This window comes from Somniosus microcephalus, chromosome 2 (assembly GCF_052327205.1).
Source record: "Somniosus microcephalus isolate GS21.2 chromosome 2, FLI_Smic_1.0, whole genome shotgun sequence".
NCBI classification, from domain to species: Eukaryota; Metazoa; Chordata; class Chondrichthyes; order Squaliformes; family Somniosidae; genus Somniosus; species Somniosus microcephalus.
In genome coordinates, this window is record NC_140988.1 from 283,646,731 (window position 1) to 283,668,564 (window position 21,834).

General features: G+C 46.6%; 1 protein-coding gene across 1 annotated transcript in view; it reads right to left on the minus strand.

Annotated features, from left to right (window-relative positions):
• Positions 1-21,834, minus strand: part of LOC147123429 (phospholipid-transporting ATPase ID-like) — a 342,460-nt gene that overhangs the window by 99,741 nt on the left and 220,885 nt on the right. The window contains exons 18-19 of the mRNA XM_085966014.1: positions 16,783-16,894; positions 85-190 (exon numbers count right to left, since the gene is read on the minus strand). Of these exons, the coding sequence (XP_085822140.1) occupies positions 85-190; positions 16,783-16,894 (218 nt within the window). The remainder of the gene's footprint in view (positions 1-84; positions 191-16,782; positions 16,895-21,834) is intronic.

Genomic DNA, 21,834 nt, shown 5'->3' on the forward strand with positions numbered 1-21,834 from the left:
AATTTCTCAAGTGCTCTCAATATTTTCTGCCCATTACTCTGTCTTCTATTGTGTCTGAAAAATAGTCAAATTTAGTTTCTCTACCTTAGTTCTGCACGTACATCTTCTGAATTGTTGCCTTCAATGATGAATATTTTACTCATATCATCGTACAGCATATTACATGCATATCCAATATTTACAGCAGTCTCTGTAAGAAAAAATATTTTTTCCATTTTGTAATTTTAAAAATTATTTTTGTAAAGCAGTAGTCCAGATTTGTCTGTACTTTTATATGCTTAGTATAAGATAGAAATATTGCACCAAGGTAACTGGTCAGTGTATAAGTGTATCTGTAAATATATAGGTTTCCAACAAATCAAGAGCGTGGACAGAGAACTGGGGAAAAGGATAATTTGCTGACATAGATGGAAAAGTAGACAAGATCATCACACACATCTCATTATTAATCTGGAAATGCTCCTAACAAAAACTGTGAATTATCTCCTAACCCATCCAGAACAATAATCAAGAAAAAAGACCACATCACTGAATAATAAGGAAACTAAATTCATGAATGTCTCATGAGTATGGATGGAGCTTACCTGGTTGAAGAATTTTTATTCGATGAATTAGTAGAGGAAAGCAAACTTGACCCTCACAGATATTTCTACAGTATTATCGGAAATCTTAACACGTTGTGTGAGCTCTGACACATATGGATTAACATGGGCAACAGTGAATCATGGGCCCAATCGAGGCATATTGCAGTACCTTTAGGAGCTTCAAACTGGTGATATTGCCTCTTCAATTTATGGTTAAAGCCTCCAGTATTTGTAAATTCACAGATGTGTGGGCCAAGAACCCAAATCCGATCTTGCATGATGACCAATAATGTAGGCACTAGTCATAATCATAGAGTCATAATGGCACAGATGGAGGCCATTTGGCCCATCGAGTCCGTGCCGGCTCTCTGTAGTGCAATCCAGTTAGTCCCATTCCTCCGTTCTATCCCTGTAGCCCTGCAAGTTTTTTTCCCTCAAGTACCTATCCAGTCTACCCTTGAAAACATTGAGTGCCTCCACTTCCACCGGCAGCGAATTCCAGGTCATCGCCACTCGCTGTGTAAAAAAGTTTTTCCTCATATCCTCCCTGTATCTCTTGCCCAAAACCTTAAATCTGTGTCGCCTAGTCCTTGTGCCATCAACTAGTGGGAACAGCTTATCCCCGTCTAGCCTATCCAAGCCCGTCATAATCTTGTACACCTCTATCAAATCACCCCTCAACCTCCTTTGCTCAAGTGGAAACAAATTCAGCTTCTCCAACCGGTCCTTGTAGCTAAGATCCCCCATCCCCGGAACCATTCTGGTAAATCTCCTCTTGCACCCTCTCAAGGGCCTTCACATCCTTCCTAAAGTGTGGTGACCAGAACTGGATGCAATACTCCAGTTGTGGCCTAAACAGCGCTTTATAAAGGTTCAACATAACTTCTCTACTTTTGTACTCAATACCTCTATTTATGAAGCCCAAGATCCCATATGCTTTGTTAACCACTCTCTCAATATGTCCTGCCACCTTCAGGAACCTATGCACATTAACTCCCAGGTCCCTCCGTCCCTGCACACTCTTTAAAACTGTGCCATTAAGTGTATATTGCCTCTCCCTGTTCCTTCTGCCAAAATGCATCACCTCACACTTCTCTGTATTAAATTCCATCTGCCACTTGTCTGCCCATTTTGCTAGCCTTTCTATGTCCTGTTGCAGTCGATTGATATCATCATCACTGTTTGCCACACCCCCAAGTTTGCTGTCATCGGCAAATTTAGAAATTCTACTCTGTATTCCAATATCCAGGTCATTTATATATATCAAAAAAAGCAGTGGCCCCAGCACTGACCCTTGGGGAACACCACTGTCTACCATCCTCCAGTCTGGAAAAACAGCCATTTACCACAACTCGCTGTTATCTGTCCTTAAGCCAATTCCTTATCCAAATTGCCACTGACCCACCTATTCCATGAGCCTCAATTTTGTTAACCAGTCTTTGTACTTTGTTCAAAAATCCATGTAGACAACATCCATTGCATTCCCTTCATCAATCCACTCTGTTACTTCATCAAAAAATAAAATTAGATTAGTCAAACATAATCTTCCTTTTACAAACCCGTGTTGGCTCTCCTTAATTAGCTTAAACCTCTCCAAATGCCTGTTAATTTTTTCCTTGATTATTGTTTCTAAAACTTTACCCACCAGATGTTAAACTGACCACTGGCCTGTATTTACTAGGATTGTCCTTACACCCTTTCTTGAACAATGGTGTCAAATTTGCCACTTTCCAATCCTCAGGCACCTCCCCCGCATCTAGGGAAGATTGGAAAATTATGGCAAGCCCTTCTGCTATCTCCTCCCCCAATTCCCTTAGCAACCTGGGATGCAAGCCATGGCGACTTGTCCACTCTAAGCAAACCCAGCCTTTCTAGTACATCCTGTCTATCAATTTTCACCCCTTCCATTGATTGTACCTTTTCGACCCACCGATATTTTGTCAGCATCCACCTCCTTAGTAAACACCGATACAAAGCACTCATTGAGTGTTCTAGCTTTGCCCTGCGCCTCTAAGCATATATCACCTTCTTTGTCTCTAATAGGCCCCACTCCGCCTCTTACTATCTGCTTACTGTTTACATGCCAGCAGAAGATTTTTGGGTTCCCTTTTATGTTAACTGCCATTCTACTCTCATATTCTCTCTTTGCCAATCTTATTTTCATCTTCACATCCCCTCTCAACTTATTGTATTTGGTCTGGTTCTCCCTTGAAGAATTCACCTGACGTGCATCATACACCCTCTTTTTTTGTTTCATCATCTTCTCTATCTCCCTCGTCATCCAAGGAGCCCTTGCTTTGGTTCCCTTACCCTTCCCTCTTGTTGGAATGTACCTAGCCTGTACTTGGAACATGTCCTCCTTAAAGATCACCCATTGTTCTGTTACAGTTTTTCCTGTCAGTCTTTGGTTCCATTTTACCCTGGCTAGATCCATTCGCATCCCATTGAAGTTAGCCCTATTCCAGTTTAGACGTTCCACTCTAGATTGTTGCTTTCTCTTCTCCATTGCTAATCTAAATCTTATGATACAATGATCACTTGTACCCAAGTGTTCTCCCGCAGACACTTGGTCGACCTGGCCCAGATGCAGCAATGCCTCCTTCCTAGTTGGGCCAAGAACATAATGGCCCAGTAATTCCTCTCTGAACGCGTGAGTACGGTCGGGGTACTCACGCGTCTGGCCGGAGGAAATGCCCGTGTTCAGCATGCACAGCGCATGCGGGGAAAACCGGCATTTCCAGTCCTCTGAACGAAGGGGTTCAGAGGCACAGCGCGTGCGACTGCACAGGCAGCGCGTGCGCAGTGAACTTCGTCGATTTCATTCATGGATTCAGTGAGGGTAAGTCCTTACAAGTTACACTTGAAAAAAGCATGTGTAAAGTTGCTCCAAGGCTGCGGAGGAAGATATATTTTATCGTGGAGCTTCTGAAAGGCAATATTTTTGTTTGGGAAAGGGAGGAAAGTTATTTTAAGAAATGCTGAGGTAAGTTTTAAAGTTTAATTTTTTTTTTTTTTAAACGGGTTTTCAGTACGGTAGGTAGAAGGAGCAATTGTGGCTGTGTGAATTGAATGTGAGAATGAGTGTTCTAAAATGAGTAATGTAACATTTCCAACACTTTTAAGAAAGAAACTTTTCATCAGTAATAAGTAATTATGTATGTATGTCCGCATATATTCCTTTACGTATATGTATGTATGTTTTATATTCCTTTACTTATGTGTATGAATGTATGTTTTTAATTATGATTTTCCAATAAGTTACTTTCTCTGAAAGTCATAATTAAATACATACATTCATACACATAAGTAAAGGAATATATACATACACGCAAAGGAATATATACAGACATACATACATAATTACTTAAAAGAATATATTACTGATGAAAAGTTTCTTTCTTAAAAATGTTGGAGTCATTTTCACATTTAATAAACACAGCAAATTCAATTCACATAGCCACAATTGATCCTTCTACCTACAGTACTGAAAACCTGTTTTAAAAAACAAAAATAAACTTTAAAACTTACCTCAGCATTTCTTAAAATAACTTTCCTCCCTTTCCCAAACAAAAATATTGCCTTTCAGAAGCTCCACGATAAGAAATATATTCCTCCGCAGCCTCTGGGGCAACTGTACTCATGCTTTTTTCATGTGTAAGTTGTAAGGACTTGACCTCACTGAAAGCATGAATGAAAGCGGCGAATTTTACTGCGCACGCGCTGCCTGTACAGTCGCACGCGTTCTGCCTCTGAACCCCTTCGTTCAGAGGACAGGAAATGCCGGTTTTCCCCGCATGCGCTGTGCACGCTGAAAACCGGCATTTCCTCCGGCCAGACGCGTAAGTACCCCGACCGTACTCGCGCGTTTGGAAGGGAATTACTGGGCCAACATTTTACATGTCAATAAAATGAAAAATTTAACAATTGCACGATTTGCCCCCTCGCATCTGCGACTGAGGGTCCAAGGAAGTGCATTGCGCAAGAGGTCATCGTCGTACGTATCCTCACACTGTTCCCTTTCGGGAACTGTATGAAGTGGTGGAAGGATTTCTGGCCACGTTAACACTCCTTCCGTGACCATAACCATCTTCATACCAGCCATTAGGGTGGTTAGTCCTATGGCGTGAGGGTTTTACGGGCTCCCACAACCCATCTGAGGGGGGGGGGCCACCCACACCCGCGGACGCAAGTATCCCGCTGGATGTCCACCCAGAATTTATAGTTGGAGCTCTGACTCCACTTGCCGGGACTGTCTGGAGCGGGGTTCAAAACCCTACTCCTTCTGGCCCAGCGGCGGGGATGCTTACCGCTATGCAAAAGGCCCACTCCGCGCAAAAGGTGACACCCATACGTTTCCTGCGCCTTTTCCCTCCCCGTGACTGGAGCCCTATGCTGCCACTTGAAAGACCAAGCTATCATCTGTCCTTTTTGCGGCGCATTTGACTTCTCATTACCAATGATGAGCAGGCGCTGCGCCTCCACCTCGTTGAGGAGATTGCTGAGGTCATCATCACTTCAATTGTGAGTTCTTTTAATGCCGTGAATTGTGCTCATTCCAGCCATTTCACGTTGCTAATTGGATTGGGCCTTTGGCGTAGCGGTAGGATCCCCGCCGCTGGGCCAGACGGGGTAGGGTTTCGAACCCCGCTCCAGACAGTCCCGGCAAGTGGAGTCGGAGTTCCGGCTCTAAATTCTGGGTTGACATCCAGTGGGATATTTGCGTCCGTGGGTGTGGGTGGCCCCCCCTCCTTGTATAGCTTGTGGGAGCCCATAAAACCCTCCCGCCATAGGACTAACCACCCTAATGGCTGGTTCAAAGATGGTTACGGTCACGGAATGAGCGTTAATCATGGCCATAAATCCTTCCACCACTTCATACAGTTCCCCAAAGGGAACAGTGTGAAGACACGTATGACGACGACATTGCTAAATAAATAAATGGAATAAAAAAAATTCTTTTAGGGCTTTTAAAAGTCTTTAAATTGCTTTAATTCTGTTTAAAACTACTTCAGATTCTTCAAAATAATGTAAACGTTTTTAAAAGTTTATAAAAGTTACCAAAAGCTTCATAAAAATACCAAAAACCTATTTAAAATGCTGCTTTGCATGTAAAAATGCTTAGCAGCTTGTGAGAAACATTGGGGGCGTGTCCTATTAAACTGAGACCTCAAGGGGCGTGTCTCAGTTGCACAGCGCGCTACAGGCTTCGCGCTGGCTGCACTCCTGGGCGGCGTGACGTCAGACGCTGCCCGGGAGTCAACATTTTAAAACAGCAATTCCAGGCGTCCCTGAAGCTCAACGGCCGGCGCGTCGGGTAAGTGCAGATCGGGGGCTTGCACGCGCGGCAAGCCCCCGACCCGAATTTCTGGGCCATTGGTCAAAGAAATTCTCCTGAACACATTTCAGAAATTCCTCCCCCTCCTTTCCCTTTACCCCAGCATTATCCCAATCGATATTTGGGTAATTAAAGTCCCCCAACATCACCACTCGATGGCTCTTGCATATCTCTGCAATTTCCCTGCAGATTTGCTCCTCTACCTCCTTCTCACTATTTGGAGGCCTATAGAATACCCCCAATATGCGTGATCATACCCTTTTTGCTCCTCAACTCTAACCAAATGGATTCTGTCCTTGTCCCCTCAAGAACATCCTCCCTTTCCAACACTACAATGTCTTCCTTAATCAGCACTGCCACTCCACCTCCCTTTTTTCCTTCCCTATCTTTTCTGAACACCTTGTACCCTTGAATATTAAGTGCCCAGTCCTCACCGTTTTTTAAGCCACACAGCTAATTGTGCTTGTAGCTCACCAACCTTATTCACCGCACTTTGTGCATTTAAGCACATGCATTCTAAACATATTTTTGAATTTTTCGTAGTCTTTCTTAGTCTGCTCCTATCTAATATGGTACTACTACCGCCTCTAGTACTATCTTCTCCAGTACTATCCAACACACGCAGTCTTTAATGCATCTTATTCCTCTTTTCTACTCCTATGTGCTGGTGCCCACCCCCCTGCCAAGTTAGTTTAAACCCTCCCCAACAGCACCAGCAAACCTCCCCGCGAGAATATTGGTCCCGGCTCTGTTTAGGTGTAACCCGTCTGGCTTGTACAGGTCCCACCTTCCCCAGAAATGGTCCCAATGCCTCAGGAATCTAAAGCCCTCCCTCCTGCACCATCTCTCCAGCCATGCATTCATCTGTTCTATCCTCCTATTCCTGTACTCACCAGCATGTGGCACCGGGAGTAATCCGGAGCTTACTACCTTTGAGGTCCTGCTTTTTAATCTCTCTCTTAGCTCCCTAAACTCTGCCTGCAGGACCTCATCCCTCTTTCTGCCTATGTCGTTGGTACCGATATGGATAACGACCTCTGGCTGTTCACCCTCCCCCCTCAGAGTGTCCTGCAGCCACTTAGTGACATCCTTGACCCTGGCACCAGGGAGGCAACATACCATCCTGGAGTCACGTCTAAGGCCACAGAAACGCCTGTCTGCTCCCCTAACTATCGAATCCCTTACCACTATTGCTCTTCCACTCTTTTTCCTCCCCCCCGTGCAATCGAGCCACCCGTGGTGCTGTGGACTTGACTCTGGCTGCACTCCCCAGAGGAACCATCGCCATCACCAGTACTCAGAACAGAATACTGGTTGGTGAGCGCGATGCACTCCAGGGACTCCTGCACTACCTGCCTGATCCTCCTCTTCTGTCTGGCGGTCACCCACTCCCTCTCTGCCTGCATACTCTTAAACTGCGGGGTGACCACCTCTAGAAACGTGCTATCCACATAACTCTCATGTCCTGTGGACACTCTGAACAATTTTTTAAAAATTCGTTTTATGGGATGTGGGCGTCGCTGTCAAGGCTAGCATTTATTGTCCATCCCTAATTGCCCTTGAGAAGGTGATGGTGAGCCGCCTTCTTGAACCACTGCAGTCCGTGTGGTGAAAATACTCCCACAGTGCTGTTATGGAGGGAGTTCCAGGATTTTGACCCAGTGACGATGAAGGATCAGCGATATACTTCTAAGTCAGGATGGTGTGTGACTTGGAGGGGAACTTGGAGGTGGTGGTGTTCCCATGTGCCTGCTGCACATGTCCATCTAGGTGGAAGAGGTCGTGGGTTTGGGAGGTGCTGCTGAAGAAGCCTTGGCGAGTTGCTGCAGTGCATCTTGTAGAGGGTACACATGCAGCCATGGTACACCGGTGGTGGAGGGAGTGAATGTTTAAGGTGGTAGATGGGATGCCAATCAGGCGGGCTGCTTTGTCCTGTATGGTGTCGAGCTTCTTGAGTGTTGTTGGAGCTGCACTCATCCAGGCCAGTGGAGAGTATTCCATCACACGCCTTACTTGTGCCTTATAGATGGTAGAAAGGCTTTGGGGAGTCAGGAGGTGAGACATTCGCCGCAGAATACCCAGCCTCTGACCTGCTCTTGTTGCCACAGTATTTATGTGGCTGGTCCACTGCGATTAGTGAAACGTTTAAGTGTGAAAAACTGATGGAGGGTGCAAAACACAGCCAATGTCTTTCAGTGTGACAGGCAGACATTAACAAATTGTTTCTGTAAATGAGTGCATGGAAAGGGATGGTGGGTGCGTCATGTGGGTGATGTCAAGATACACTGGCCTAGAAATTCAATAAGGCCTGAAAATGGGCGGGGGCACTACCCAGCGCTATTTGCCTGCGCCTCTTCTAAGTGGTGCAGGCAGCACGCAAAATTGCAGCGCTGATCTCAGCGCTAAACGTGCTACTGATTGGCTTAGCACTCAACGGGGGGGGCCAATATCGAGTGCAGTCTACTGGCCAATAAAGGTTGGCCTAGGCTCTCTCCACTATTTAAAGTGGAGGTGCTTTGTTGCAGAAGGACCTCATTGTCAGATGAGAAGAAGGAATGGCAGCACGGTGGCATAGTGGTTAGCACTGTTGCCTCACAGCGCCAGGAACCCGGGTTCGAATCCGGCCTCGGGTGACTGTCTGTGTGGAGTTTGCACATTCTCCCCGTGTTTGCGTGGGTTTCCTCCGGGTGCTCCGGTTTCCTCCCACAGTCCAAAGATGTGCGGGTTAGGTTGATTGGCTATGATAAAATTGACCCTTAGTGTTAGGGGGATTAAATACGTGGGGTTACGGGGATAGGGTGGGGTAGGGGTTACGGGGATCGGGTGGGATATGTGTCGGTGCAGGCTCGATGGGCCGAAATGGCCTCTATCTGCACTGTGAGGTTTCTGTGATTCTTCTGATTCTGTGGCACAACAGAGTGAGCGAGACGGTTCTCGGATGCTGCACTGGAAGCCTTGGTCCTTGATCCTGGGGGTAGAATGACAGCAGGCTGTCCTTTACCCGCAAGGGGGCAAGAGGTCATCAAAGGGCATCAGCAGAAGGATTTAGGAGGAGATCACACAATTCGTCACAGCGATGAGTGTTGTCCCCAGGACATGGATCCAGTGCGGCAAAAAGTTTAATGACCTCGCACGGCTGGTGAAAGTGAGTGAAGGCTTCAGCAAATGCCATATCCCACCATATGCACCACAAGCCTCACACACTGCTCAATGCACCACACCCCCATCACTCACCTACCAACAATCTCTAGCTATCACCACTCATACCTCACAATCATGGCTTCACTTCACCCTCAGGCTTCACTTCACTCTCACACACTTACTACTGCTGCAACATTCACACCCACATCTAACACCTTGCACACACTGACAGCTATTCAACCATGGGTGGCACATCACCCAGACACATTGCAGCACACTCACTGACACACTTCCCTTTCTCTTGAAGGCAAAGGTGGCACACAACCTCCATGAGCTACAACAGACGGGAGGCGGACAAGTGAGGCTTCACACCCTGACGGACCTCGAGGAATCTGTGTTCCAAATTATTGGAGGGGCAGTCACAGAGTCCGTGGCGAGTGAAGAAGTTGAAACCATTGATGATGATATGGCCATGCCTAATCCTTCTTCTCACATTCCACTTCCCCCTCATCCCACAATCTCTTCTCATTTACAAGCTGCTGATGGTGTATGCATGAATATCTTGCTTTCCCCCCCGCCACCTCACCACAAGATACCCAAGGACTGCCACCGGCACAGCCTGTCCCTCAACATCTTGAACAAACTGATGGAGGAGGAGAAGAAGAGATACCAGCACTGCATCTGACACTCGCAGATACCAGCTCAGAAAATGGCACTGCGCGAACTTTAGAGGGTAGTATAGAGGCGGGATCTGCACACGGTGAGTTGCCGGGCACGAGTGGGTTGCAGCCAGGCCAGGGGGAAAGGGTAGTTTGGTTACTAGCTCCCCGGAGTATGAGTTTGCGGACATGTTCTGCTCCACAGGACTCAGGTGATGAACTCGATGGGGCGGCCTTCAGAAGAAAGATGATGGGCTTGCACACGGAAATGCTAGATACATTGCCAAGCCTGCCAGAGAGCCTCTTATCAGTGTCAAGGAGCATGGAGGAGTCCAGCTCCAACACTGCAAGGAGCTTTGCGCAGAGCTTAGAGCCCATGATTTCCAGAATAGAAATGATGGGCAAATCCAGGAGAGACCTTGTGGATCCACAGATGATGCTGGGTGTGATGGGCAATCTCGCAGCTTCCATTGCAGCACAGGTGGAAGCAACACAACATCTCAGGGCTGCAGTGAAAGCTCAGGCTGCTGCCATCGTCGATGGGTTTGCGAGTCTCGAAAGGGACTTGCAGGGTGTCACAGCAGGTCAGCAATCTGTCCGCCCCCCCACGCTCCCCACCCCCACCCCAAGTCACACACCATCCTGACTTAGAAGTATATCGCTGGTCCTTCACCGTCGCTGGGTCAAAATCCTGGAACTCCCTACCTAGCAGCATTGTGGGAGTACCTTCACCACATGGACTGCAGCGGTTCAAGAAGGCGGCTCACCACCACCTTCTCAAGGGCAATTAGGGATGGGCAATAAATTCTGGTCTTGGCAGCGACGCCCACATCCCATAAACAAATTTTAAAAAAAATTGCTACGAATGCTGAAGTGCGCCCCGGGGAGTGGTCATGGGTCTGTGGAGCTCGAACTTGCTGTCCTCTCTCAGGATGACAGCATTCCTACTCCCACCACTGCCACTCCGCCATTGCCCTTGCTACTGCCAGCCAGCCCAGACTGCTGCTGCCTATGCAGAGGTGGTGGTGTTTACAGCCAGGCATTCTAGGTCCAGAGCTGCTCGAGGTGGTCCTGCAAGGTCATCTGTAGGGTCCCCCACTGAAAGTCAGCAGCCTTCCACCAGCCATGTTGCAGCACCCATGCGGGAGCACTTCGTAGGAACACTAGACTAGGAAAAGGAACATGAAAGACCGGCACGAAGGGAATCCACAAGGGTGAATAGTTGATAGTCATTTTGATCTGAATTTGATAAATTTATGAATTTTGTTTGGAATGTGTGTTTTGTGGTGGCTCTCATTTCAGCTTTGTGCCCAGGAGGACGCTGTGAGGTTCCGTGACAGAGGGATGGTATGATGGGGAAGTGGTGAGCAACGGGGATCTGTGGTTTCATTCACTTGAATCAATGAGGTGCTCACGGACAGCCCGTCTGGAACGGGGATTTGCTGCCTGCCTCCTCCCTTCCTCCTCCTCCTGAGATGGCCCTGCAACCTGTGGTGGCAAGGGCTGCGTCTTCATAATGACCAAGTTATGGAGCATGCAGCAGACCACCACAAAATGAGCCACCAGCTCCGGCAAGTACTGGAGGGCTCCTCCCGAGCAGTCAAGGCAGCGAATCCAATGCTTGAGCACCCCGATGATCTGCTCGATGACGTTCCTCATGACAGCATGGCTGTCATTATGAGCTCTGGCCACAAGTGATGGGATTATGGAGGGGAGTCATCAACCAGGTGCAGAGCATATAGCCCTCGTCTCCGATCAGCCACCCTCGGGTTGGACATGGTGGCTGGAAGATTGCTGACACACCGGACTGGCGCAAGATGAAGGCATCATGACTGCTGCCAGGATAGCGGGCATTCACCATCATGATGCTCTGGACGTGGTTGCCCAACAACGCACATTAAATGAGTGGTAGCCTTTGCGGTTACGGAACATCTCAGGATTGTTATATGATGCCTGTGTGTGCAGTCGATGGTGCCCTGCACCATGGGGAAGCCCGCTATCTGGCAAAATCACATGCGTCTGCTTCTCTCTGTTTAGAGAGAAGACAATGAAGTACCTTCTCTTGGCATAGAGAGCCTCTGTGACCTCCCAGATGCAGTGATGGATGGTGAACTGGTTGATGTTAGCTATGTCTCCTGCTCCTGACTGGAAGGATCTGCTGGCAAAAAAATTGAGGGCCACGGTGACCTTGAGGGCCATTGGGAAAGCCGTGTTCACCCTGCTCTGAGGCTTCAGGTCTGGTCACAGGAGGTGGCAGATTTCTGTGATTACCTCTTTGGTGAAGCGGAGCCTCCTAATACACTGCTCCTGGCTTAAGTGGAGGTAAGAGAAGTGCACTCGGAAGACCCTAGGTGGGTAAGGCCTCCTGCTGAGAGCCCTCCTGCCCCTCCTCCTCCCTCTGTAAGCATCCTCTCCTCTTCTTCGCTGCCTCCGCTCCATCTCCCTATGATACTCGAGCGCAAGGGGGACTGCAAGTAGAGCCTCCCTTACTGTGAGCAAGTGGTGTGAGCAGAAGCCTTTAAATCTGAGGATTTGAATACAGGAGCAAGGATGTCTTACTACAGTTATACAGGGCCTTGGTGAGACCACGCCTAGAGTGCTGTGTGCAGTTTTGATCTCCTTACCTAAGAAATGATATACTTGCCACAGAGGGAATGCAGCAAAGGTTCACCAGACTAATTCCTGGGATGGCAGGACTGTCGTATGAGGAGAGATTGGGTTGATAGGCCTGTATTCACTAGAGTTTAGAAGAATGAGAGGGGATCTCATTGAAACGTATAAAATTCTGACAGGGCTAGACAGACTGGATGCGGGGATGATGTTTCCCCTGGCTGGGGGATCTAGAACGAGGGGTCACAGTCTCAGGATACCGGGTAGGACATTGTAGACTGAGATGAGGAAAAATTTCTTCACTCAGAGGGTGGTAAACCTGTGGAGTTCTCTACCACAGAAGGCTGTGGAGGCCAAGTCACTGAATATATTTAAGAAGGTGATAGATAGATTTCTAGACACAAAGGCATCAAGGGGTATGGGGAGAGAGCGGGAATATGGTATTGAGATAGAGGATCAGCCATGATCATATTGAATGGCGGAGCAGGCTCGAAGGGCCGAATGGCCTACTTCTGCTCCCATTTTCCATGTTTCTAAATGAGAATCAATGTGTTCTCCACTTGCAACAACACTCCCTGTGACCTCAGCAACTTTAAACAACTCTAGAAAGCTCCAAACAGTTGCAGAAACCTAAACAGAGCCAGTAGAACTGAAAAAGCATGTCAGCTGCAAGTTGTTGATGATCCCTTTAACTAGTGCAGCTGGGGGCTCCTTCCTGCTGCTAAACACTTGGTCAGCTGGTCTTAATTAGGAGAGGACGTTAAATAGAGCAGCAACGTCCAAAATGCCAGATCGTGTGTCAAATCACCGTTGCACACTCGTTGACGTCACAATCTGCCTAATCTAAATATCTGGAGCGTGCGCTGGCAATGGCAGCATTACCGGCCTGCCCAAAATGGTGGCCGCTGCGGGACCCGCCGGAAGCAGGCAGACGTTAATCAGCTGCCATTTTTTCTTCAAAATGGGCCTTAATGGCCGGCTAAACCCCCTGACTTTCTAGGCCTATACCTTCAAGGAAAGTTGGGTTCTGCAACTTTTTATCTGTGTTGGATGGTATTAGCTCAACCAACTCCAAATGTGTGGTATCTGGCAAAGCGTAGCACTGGATTTTGCTGGTTGGTACCTAGGGGAGCTGTGCACCAGCAAATTAACTGATGGATCAGCTGTTATAGTTCAAACTAATCTTGTTAGCAGGAGTGGAAGCCAACACACAGTGAGGAAAAAGACACTATTTGGTTTGTTTAACTTCTATGGCAGAACAATCAGCATATTAAAAAGCAAGCCAACAATTTTCAGATTCACTGGAGTCTGTTAAATTAACTAGAATAGAATCTGTGAAAAGATAAGACTGGAATCTAAGCTTTCATATCTGATTTCAAGATTCAAGATTCAAGATCATTTTATTGCCATATGTAACTAGTACAATGGAATGCTTACTCCCCACTCACTCCCACAATACAAGCATATAATATAAAAGCAAAAAAATAAAAACAAGTATAAATAAAAACAATAAGCAAATAAGCAAAAAGTATAGCAATAACAGTCCAAGTTGCAGGATATGATGAATAGTACAAAAAAGCCTCAATTACCACTGGAAATAATAGTAATGTAATATGATAAATATATGGTAATATGAGTATAATATATATATTTACATAAACATATAACTATAATATATGGGGCAGTGCGATTAGCAGTTCAGTAGGCGCACTGCCTGTGGATAGAAACTGTTCTTAAACCTGCTGGTCCTGGTTCGGATGCTGCGGTACCGACGTCCGGACCGCAGGAGGGAGAACAGTTTGTGCCCAGGGTGATTGGGGTCCTGGATGCTTTTTGTCAATGTCTGTCACCTTCTCAACTCTTCATTGGGTTGTCTCTTACGGCATGAGATTTGTTTCTTTAATCTCATTCATTTCTTTAATGCATCGTTCCATTGTTTGATATAAAGATCATCTCTGTCATTTAATAATCTTCTGTAACCCCTTCAAAAGAAAAACAGATCATTCCACTAATAGTTCCTCGCAGTGTTTGTTTTTCCCTTCTGTGTCCGCCCCTGGAAAAAGCTCTCCCCCAAGTCACTAACAATGGCAGATTCAAATTCCCAACTGTCTAGCCTGTGGTCTTCCATTGATCATGACATTTCTTCAGCTACCGATCTGCTCAATCACACCCTCACCTCCACCTTTGATGCCTTTTCGTCATTAAAACCATTACTCTCTCTCACCTGGTCGTTCCCCTAGTATGGCCCCCATCTTCCCACTCTTAAGTCAAGGGTCACAGACTTGAACATTTATACAGACAACTGGTTTAGCCATTCATCGCCAGATCTGGCTGGACCAAATAAAGCACTATCGGGTCCTGCTCTTCTCTGCCAAAACTGCTCACTATTCCAGGATCATCCTGGAATGCAAAGATAACCCCGGCTTCGCATCTCCACTACATACCATCCACTTAAACCCCTCTCCACTGCCCGTCCACCCTCACTTCCAACAATAAGTGCAAGGAACTCATGGACTTCTTTGTCACTATGATTGAGTCCATCTGTTCAGCTGCCTCTGCCATGTCTCCTAAGGTTCCCCCTTGCCCTAGCCCTGAACTTACATCTTTCTCTAGTTTCTCTCCTATGTCCCCTCATGCCCTCTCTGAGCTCATCTTGTCCATGAGACCCACCTCGTGCTCCCTCGACCCTATTCCCACCATACTGCTGACCATGTACTTCCCTTCCTGGCCCCCATGGTAGCTGATATTGTTAACGGTTCCCTCTCCTCAGGTACTGTCCCCCTCTCCTTCAAATCTGCCGTCATCAACCTCCTCTTCAAAAGCCCACCCTTGACCCAACTGTTCTTGCAACCTACAGCCCCATCTCCAACCTCCCTTTCCTCTTCAACCTTCCTTTCCTCTCCAAAGTCTTTGAACATGTTGTTGCCTCCAAAATTCATGTCCATCGTTCCCACAACTCCATATTTGAACCCCTCCAATCAGGTTTCCGCTCCGACACAGCACTGAAACGACCGTTGTCAAAGTTACAAATGACATCCTATGTGACTGTGACCATGGTAAACTATCCTTCCTCATTCTCCTCAACCTATCTGCAGTGTTTGACACAGTTGACCACACCATCCTCCTCCAATGCCTGTCCTCTATTGTCCAGCTGGGTGGGACTGCCCTTTCCGGGTTTCATTCCTATCTAGCCAATCGTAGCCAGGGAGTCCCCGCAATGGCTTTTCTTCTCACTCCCGCACCATTACCTCTGGAGTCTCCCAAGCATCTATCCTCGGCCCCCTCCTGTTTCTCATCTACATGCTGCCCTCCGCAACATTATTTGAAAACACAGCATCAGGTTCCACCTGTATGCTGATGACACCCAGCTCTACCAAACCACCACCTCTCTCCACCCTTCCACTGCCTCTGATTTGACACGCTGCTTGTCCGACATCCAGTACTGGCTGAGAAGAAATTTTCTCCAATTAAATATTTGGAAGACTGAAGCCATTGTCTTCGATCCCCGCCACGAACTCCGTTCCCTAGCCAAGGAAACCATCCCTCTCCCTGGCCACTGTCTAAGGCTGAATCAGACCGTTCGCAACCATGGCGCTCTATTTGACCCAGAGTTGAGCTTCCAACTCCATAACTTCTCCATCAGCAAGAACGCCTATTTCCATCACCGTAATATCGCCTGTCTCTATCCCTGCCTCACCTCATCTGCTGCTAAAAACCCTCATCCAAGCCTTTGTTACTATTCCAATGGTCTCCTGGCCAGCCTACCACCCTGCACCCTTCGTAAACTTGAGCTTATCCAAAACTCTGCTGCCCGTGTCCTAACTCGCACCAAGTCCCGTTCACCCATCACCCCTGTGCTCACTGACCTACATTGGCTCCCGATCTTTTTGTTCTTCCTCCACTATGATAAGTGCTGCACCAATACTGTCAGACAGGAACTTTATCTACAGTATTCACTTCCGCTATGTAATATTTCAAAATATTCCTTTTTATTAAACTCATTAGTACCAGGTTTGGCCTGGGATAAATAATCACATTCAACTACTCCCCACTGCTGGATAATCTTGAACATGACTATCATTTAACAGGACCTTAACAAGTTAAATTGACCTTTTTTCCTCTTTATACTAATGTTCATTCATTCATTTTAGGAGGGGTAAGTATCTTCAGAGCAATGCTATACAAGGACAAATAGTCTGTCAGAACTTTCTGCCTACATTTAATACTTATTATTTGTGTCTACTTGTTAAAATAAACAAAGTCAAGAATGTTCGGCGCACAATCATGGATGGATGATTATATTAGAATATTCAAAATCCTGATGATAAAGCTTATTAGCAAAACTGGATAAAGAACAATGCACTCTACCATCATTTGAAAAAAACTAAAAATCGCCAGAAATCAAAATACTTTCATTGCTTTCTATCAGTAACAAATCATCAAATTTATTTACCTTGTTTGTCGCCTGTAAGAACCCATATCTTGATCTTTGCTTTTGAGAGTGTTTCAATTGTCTGTGGAACGCCATCTTGGAGTTTATCTTCAACTGCAGTAGCTCCTAACAACTATAAAAAGGGAAACTATGATACAATAACTTGGGTATAACAAGCTTTCCTTAATCTTTTCTCTCTTCATACAACTGTCCCTGTTTATCTTTCATTTTTGTTATGCAAAGGTATATTTTTGTTAGGCATGGATATTAGGGTAATGGAACCACGGCAGGTAGATGGAATTAAGATACAGATCATCCATGATCTAACTGAATGGCGGAACAGGCTCGAGGGGGTAAATGGCTGACTCCTGTTCCTATGAGCTGAATTTTAATGGAGAAGGCGGGTTGTGGGGGTGGGCCCTGAGGCAGTCGGGAAACCCAGGAGAAGAGGTTTCCTGCAGGCCCTGCCGACTTTAATGACAGGGCCTGATTTGAATGGGAGCCTCTGTTTCCCACCCGCAGCCAGTGGGTATGCCTGAGACACTAGGCCGCAGAGAGGAGGGAGGGATCATGTGGGGGTCGTGCCAGGAGAGAATCGAGGGGTCGGGGTCCCGGAGAAGATTGGTGGGGGTGGGGGGCAGTTTGAAGAGAGTCGGGGGCCGGTGGAGGGGTGGTGGATCGGAGGCCTGAGGAGCGGGGGGAGGCCTCATGGAGCCATCGGGAGCCTTGGGGAGGGGAGGCCTCATGGAGGCATCAGAGGCCGAGGGGGGGGAGCGCGGTGTGATTGGTGGCCTGCACGGGGGGGTGAGGGGGGGAATCGGAGGCCTGGAGGGGGTGATTTGAGGCCTGGGGAGGTTTCCGATTGTGGGGGGTGGGTTAGGAAGAGACCCTGGATCCAGGAGATAGGTTTAAAGGCACTTACCTCCTGGATCCAGCAGTCCTCGCCTTGCTGTAGCTGGCAAGTTTTACGAGCTGTGCAAAACCCGACCAGCTACAGTTAAACACAAAATGGAGGTTAAAGAAGAGGCTTCCAGCCTCGTTATAATATTTAAATAGGCGACTCGCCTCCTGGCACCGGGTTAGCTGCCCATCCCCCGTCCCAGCTCCCGTTGTGCCTGCGTTAAAACTGGAAGTGGGCGGTTTGGAGGTGGGTTCAGGTCGGGATTCCAATTTTTAACACTTTAACTACCCCCACGGCCCCAACCCACCTGTTTTTTTAGGTTAAAATTCCTCCCTATGTGTCTATGTTACTCTAACTCTGTGTCTCCTCTCTATTTTAGGTTTGTTTTCCTCTCTCTGTCCCCGGTTGCCTCTCTGTATGGATCTGAAATGCTTTTGCTTATTATTTTCTAAAATATAACAAAAGGCACTAAAATTACTGAATATGAAGCAAAAATTAAAATAGCAAATAAACAGAGGGGTAAATAATAATGGGAATATAAATTTAACACACTACTGGAATTATCTAGCAGGTCCACCAGCATTTGTAAAGATAGGTGAATGTTTTCGGTAGAAACCCTTTGTCAGAATTGTCTACATCCAAAATCTGGGCATGTTTGGATAGTCTAAGCTTTGACTGCAAAGTGTGCATATAAGAATCTGGGTGTGGAGATCAGCGGGGTGCCCATGGCTTTTTTATCCATTGAAATTAATAACTGGAAAATTCTACCCATGCTGACCTCTGCATCTGATTTCCTGATAATCACACTGGGAGCAAGAATTATTGCTTTATTGTGTATTTCTAGCATTTGTGTTTTTTTCAGATTTCCAATATTTGCGGTTTTTACTTTTTAATCTGGAAAAAATAGCTCCTATACGTTATTGTGGAATTGATTATGGGGATCTCATTGGCCCATGACATCACATAGCTAGCAAGGGCCAATATTGATACAGTTGTTTTTTTCTATGGTGTCATATTGTTACTACAGACTATCTGACTGCCCTTGACATCAAGGCAGCATTTGACCGATTGTGGCATCAAGGAGCTCTAGTAAAATTGAAGTCAGTGGGAATCAGGGGGAATACACTCCAGTGGCTTGAGTCATACCGAGCACAAAGGAAGATGGTTGTGGTTGTTGGAGGCCAATCATCTTAGCTCCAGGACATCGCTGCAGGAGTTCCTCAGGGCAGTGTCCAACCATCTTCAGCTGCTGCATCAATGACCTTCCCTCCATCATAAGGGCAGAAGTGGGGATTTTCACTGATGACTGCACAGTGTTCAGTTCCATTCACAACTCCTCAGATAATGAAGCAGCCCGTGGCCGTATGCAGCAAGACCTGGACAACATTCAGGCTTGAGCTGATAAGCGGCAAGTAACATTCGCGCCACACAAGTGCCAGACAATGACCATCTCCAACAAGAGAAAGTCTAACTGCCTCCCCTTGACCTTCAATGGCATTACCATCGTTGAATCCCCCACCATTAACATCCTGGGGGGTCACCATTGACCAGGAACTTAACTGGACCAGCCATATAACTACTGTGGCTACAAGAGCAGGTCGGAGTCTGGGTATTCTGTGGCAAGTGACTCGCCTCCTGGCTCGCCAAAGCCTTTCCACCATCTAAAAGGTGTAAGTCAGGATTGTGATGGAATACTCTCCACTTGACTGGATGAGTGCAGCTACAACAACACTCAAGAAGCTCAACAATATCCAAGACAAAGCAGCCTGCTTGATTGGCACCCCATCCACCGCCTTAAACATTCACTCCCTCCACCATTGGCGCACCGTGGCCGCAGTGTGTACCATCTACAAGATGCACTGCAGCAACTCGCCAAGGCTTCTTCGACAGTACCTCCCAAACCCGCAACCTTTACCACTTAGAAGGACAAGGGCAGCAGGTGCATGGGAACACCATCATCTCCAAGTTCCCCTCCAAGTCGCACACCATCTTGACTTGGAAATAAATCGTCGTTCCTTCATCATCGCTGGGTCAAAAATCTTGAAACACCCTTCCTAACAGCACAATGGGAGTACCTTCACCACACAGACTGCAGCGGTTCAAGAAGGCGGTGCACCATTACTTTCTCAAGGGTACTTAGGGATGGGCAATAAATGCTAGCCTTTCCAGCGACGCCCACATCCCATGAACGAATATTTAAAAAAATTGGGTTCAAGTAGATCAGGGTCAAGGCCATAGATTAATTATTGATACTTGTTATAGACCTCCTGGTCAGGCAACTGATCACTATGAGTCATTCTGGAAAAGGGGACTTAAGGTGAGTAAAGTGATATATGCCTGATGGGGGACTTAAATTTCCAGGAATTCATTGACATAATGATAAAGTATCCGACGTTGTGGGCAGTGCAACTGAGAGATTTGTAGAAATTTGCAAGACATTTTCTTAACCTAACTGGCCAAAACATGCTGGAAAAATAACGGCTTGTTAACGACGCACGCCATTATTAATGTACAAGTCGGCCAGCAAGTTCAGGGGATTAAGAGATACGCCGTGAGTTGTGAATCTCCAGAACTTGCTGGTCAGCTTATGCCGCTCCAACATTTGCTTCGCATCTCGCCCTTTGCATTCCCGTTATTTTTAAGAACTCGTTTGATTTGCACATTAATTTCCCATTAAAGTCGTCACAGAAAATTAAGTCTGGCAATTAAGAGCATAACTACCTTTTTAACAATGTGATAATTATTAATGCAATGCCAATCAATCTCTCTAGTCCAGAAAGGGAACAATTGAAACTGTATAGTCTCATTCCTTCAGGTAGTGAATTGTTCTTAGAGATTTAAAAAAAAATTAAGATAAACTTTTTAACTTTTTTTCTTTCTTTTCCTTTTTGTCTCTTTTTTCTCTCTCTTAATCCAATCTTTCTTCCCCTCTATTTCTCTTTCTGTACCTGATTTAACTCTAATTCACCCACTCTAATTCACCCTCCTCCGTTGTTTCTGTTTCTTTCTCAATCCTTAAAATCTCATTGGTTAAGGAGATACACTGTTGGTTCAGCGTTCACCAAGGTCCCAGATTCCCTGTTGCTCTCGCCACGCCGTTATCAGCTCGCACATCCAGCAGGTTATGCCTCAATTTTATTTTTAAGCTGAAAGATGCTGGAAAAAGTCTAACTAGCGGTGCACGCTATGAGATGTCCCACTCCAGCAAGATCTGACCCATGTTAACGAAGTTCGCCTGCTCTGCTCATCGCAAGCAAATTTCCTAGAGGAATCCTTTAACAGGCGTTAGGCCCCTAATTAACATGTGCAAGGAGCCTAATGCCGGGGACGCCTAAAAAATGAGCCTGACAAATTTAGCAGACGCCCGAATGCAAAGATTGGGCACGGACCGTACCAGTACTAAATTTGTCAGCATTACGCCCGTTTTACACCCCAGGGGAGGGGGAGGAGGGAGAATGGAGGTCAGGACCAGGGTCAGGGGTCAGGGCTTGGGGGACGGAAGCGGCGGCAATCAGGAGGGTGGTTTACAGATGAGTAACTTACCTTTTTACTGCAGGCGATTTGTCGGGCTGGTTTCCCTGAGTGCAACCAGTGATGGCGCTAGCTGCCTCAGGGCAAACCAACGTTGCAGCAGGGACCTCAAGCAAGCGTTAGGCCCCTTATTTGCGTATGAAAATGGTCTAATGCCTGCTTCAGGCGTGGGTTAAGGACACCTCTTGTTTGTCCTCACCCAATCTGGTGAGCACCGCACTTCTGGTAGGCAGTTCTTCTTTTCCTAGAGAATAGTAGACCTATGGAACAAGTTGCTGGCTGGAGTGCTGATTCATTGTATACCTTCATGAAGGATCTAGACCGGTTCCTGACTGGGACAGAGACCGCATCATACAAAAGTTGGTACCAAATAGTATAAGAGATTGTCAATGTGGTCTCCTGGTCTAAGTATGATCAGCTAGAGAGATTGCAAAGGAATTTTCAAGATTTTTTTTGCCTAATTGGCCTTGTGTCTTTGATTTTATTTTCACCTTTCTCAGAAGACAAATGGTACCTAGGGGGTAAAGACTCTTTTGATGTGATCCATAATGCATCCTAATTGTACAGGACAGGTTAGATGGACCAGCTGGTCTGACATTATTGTATGTTACAGTAATATGAGCAACGCTGGAGAGACCCTA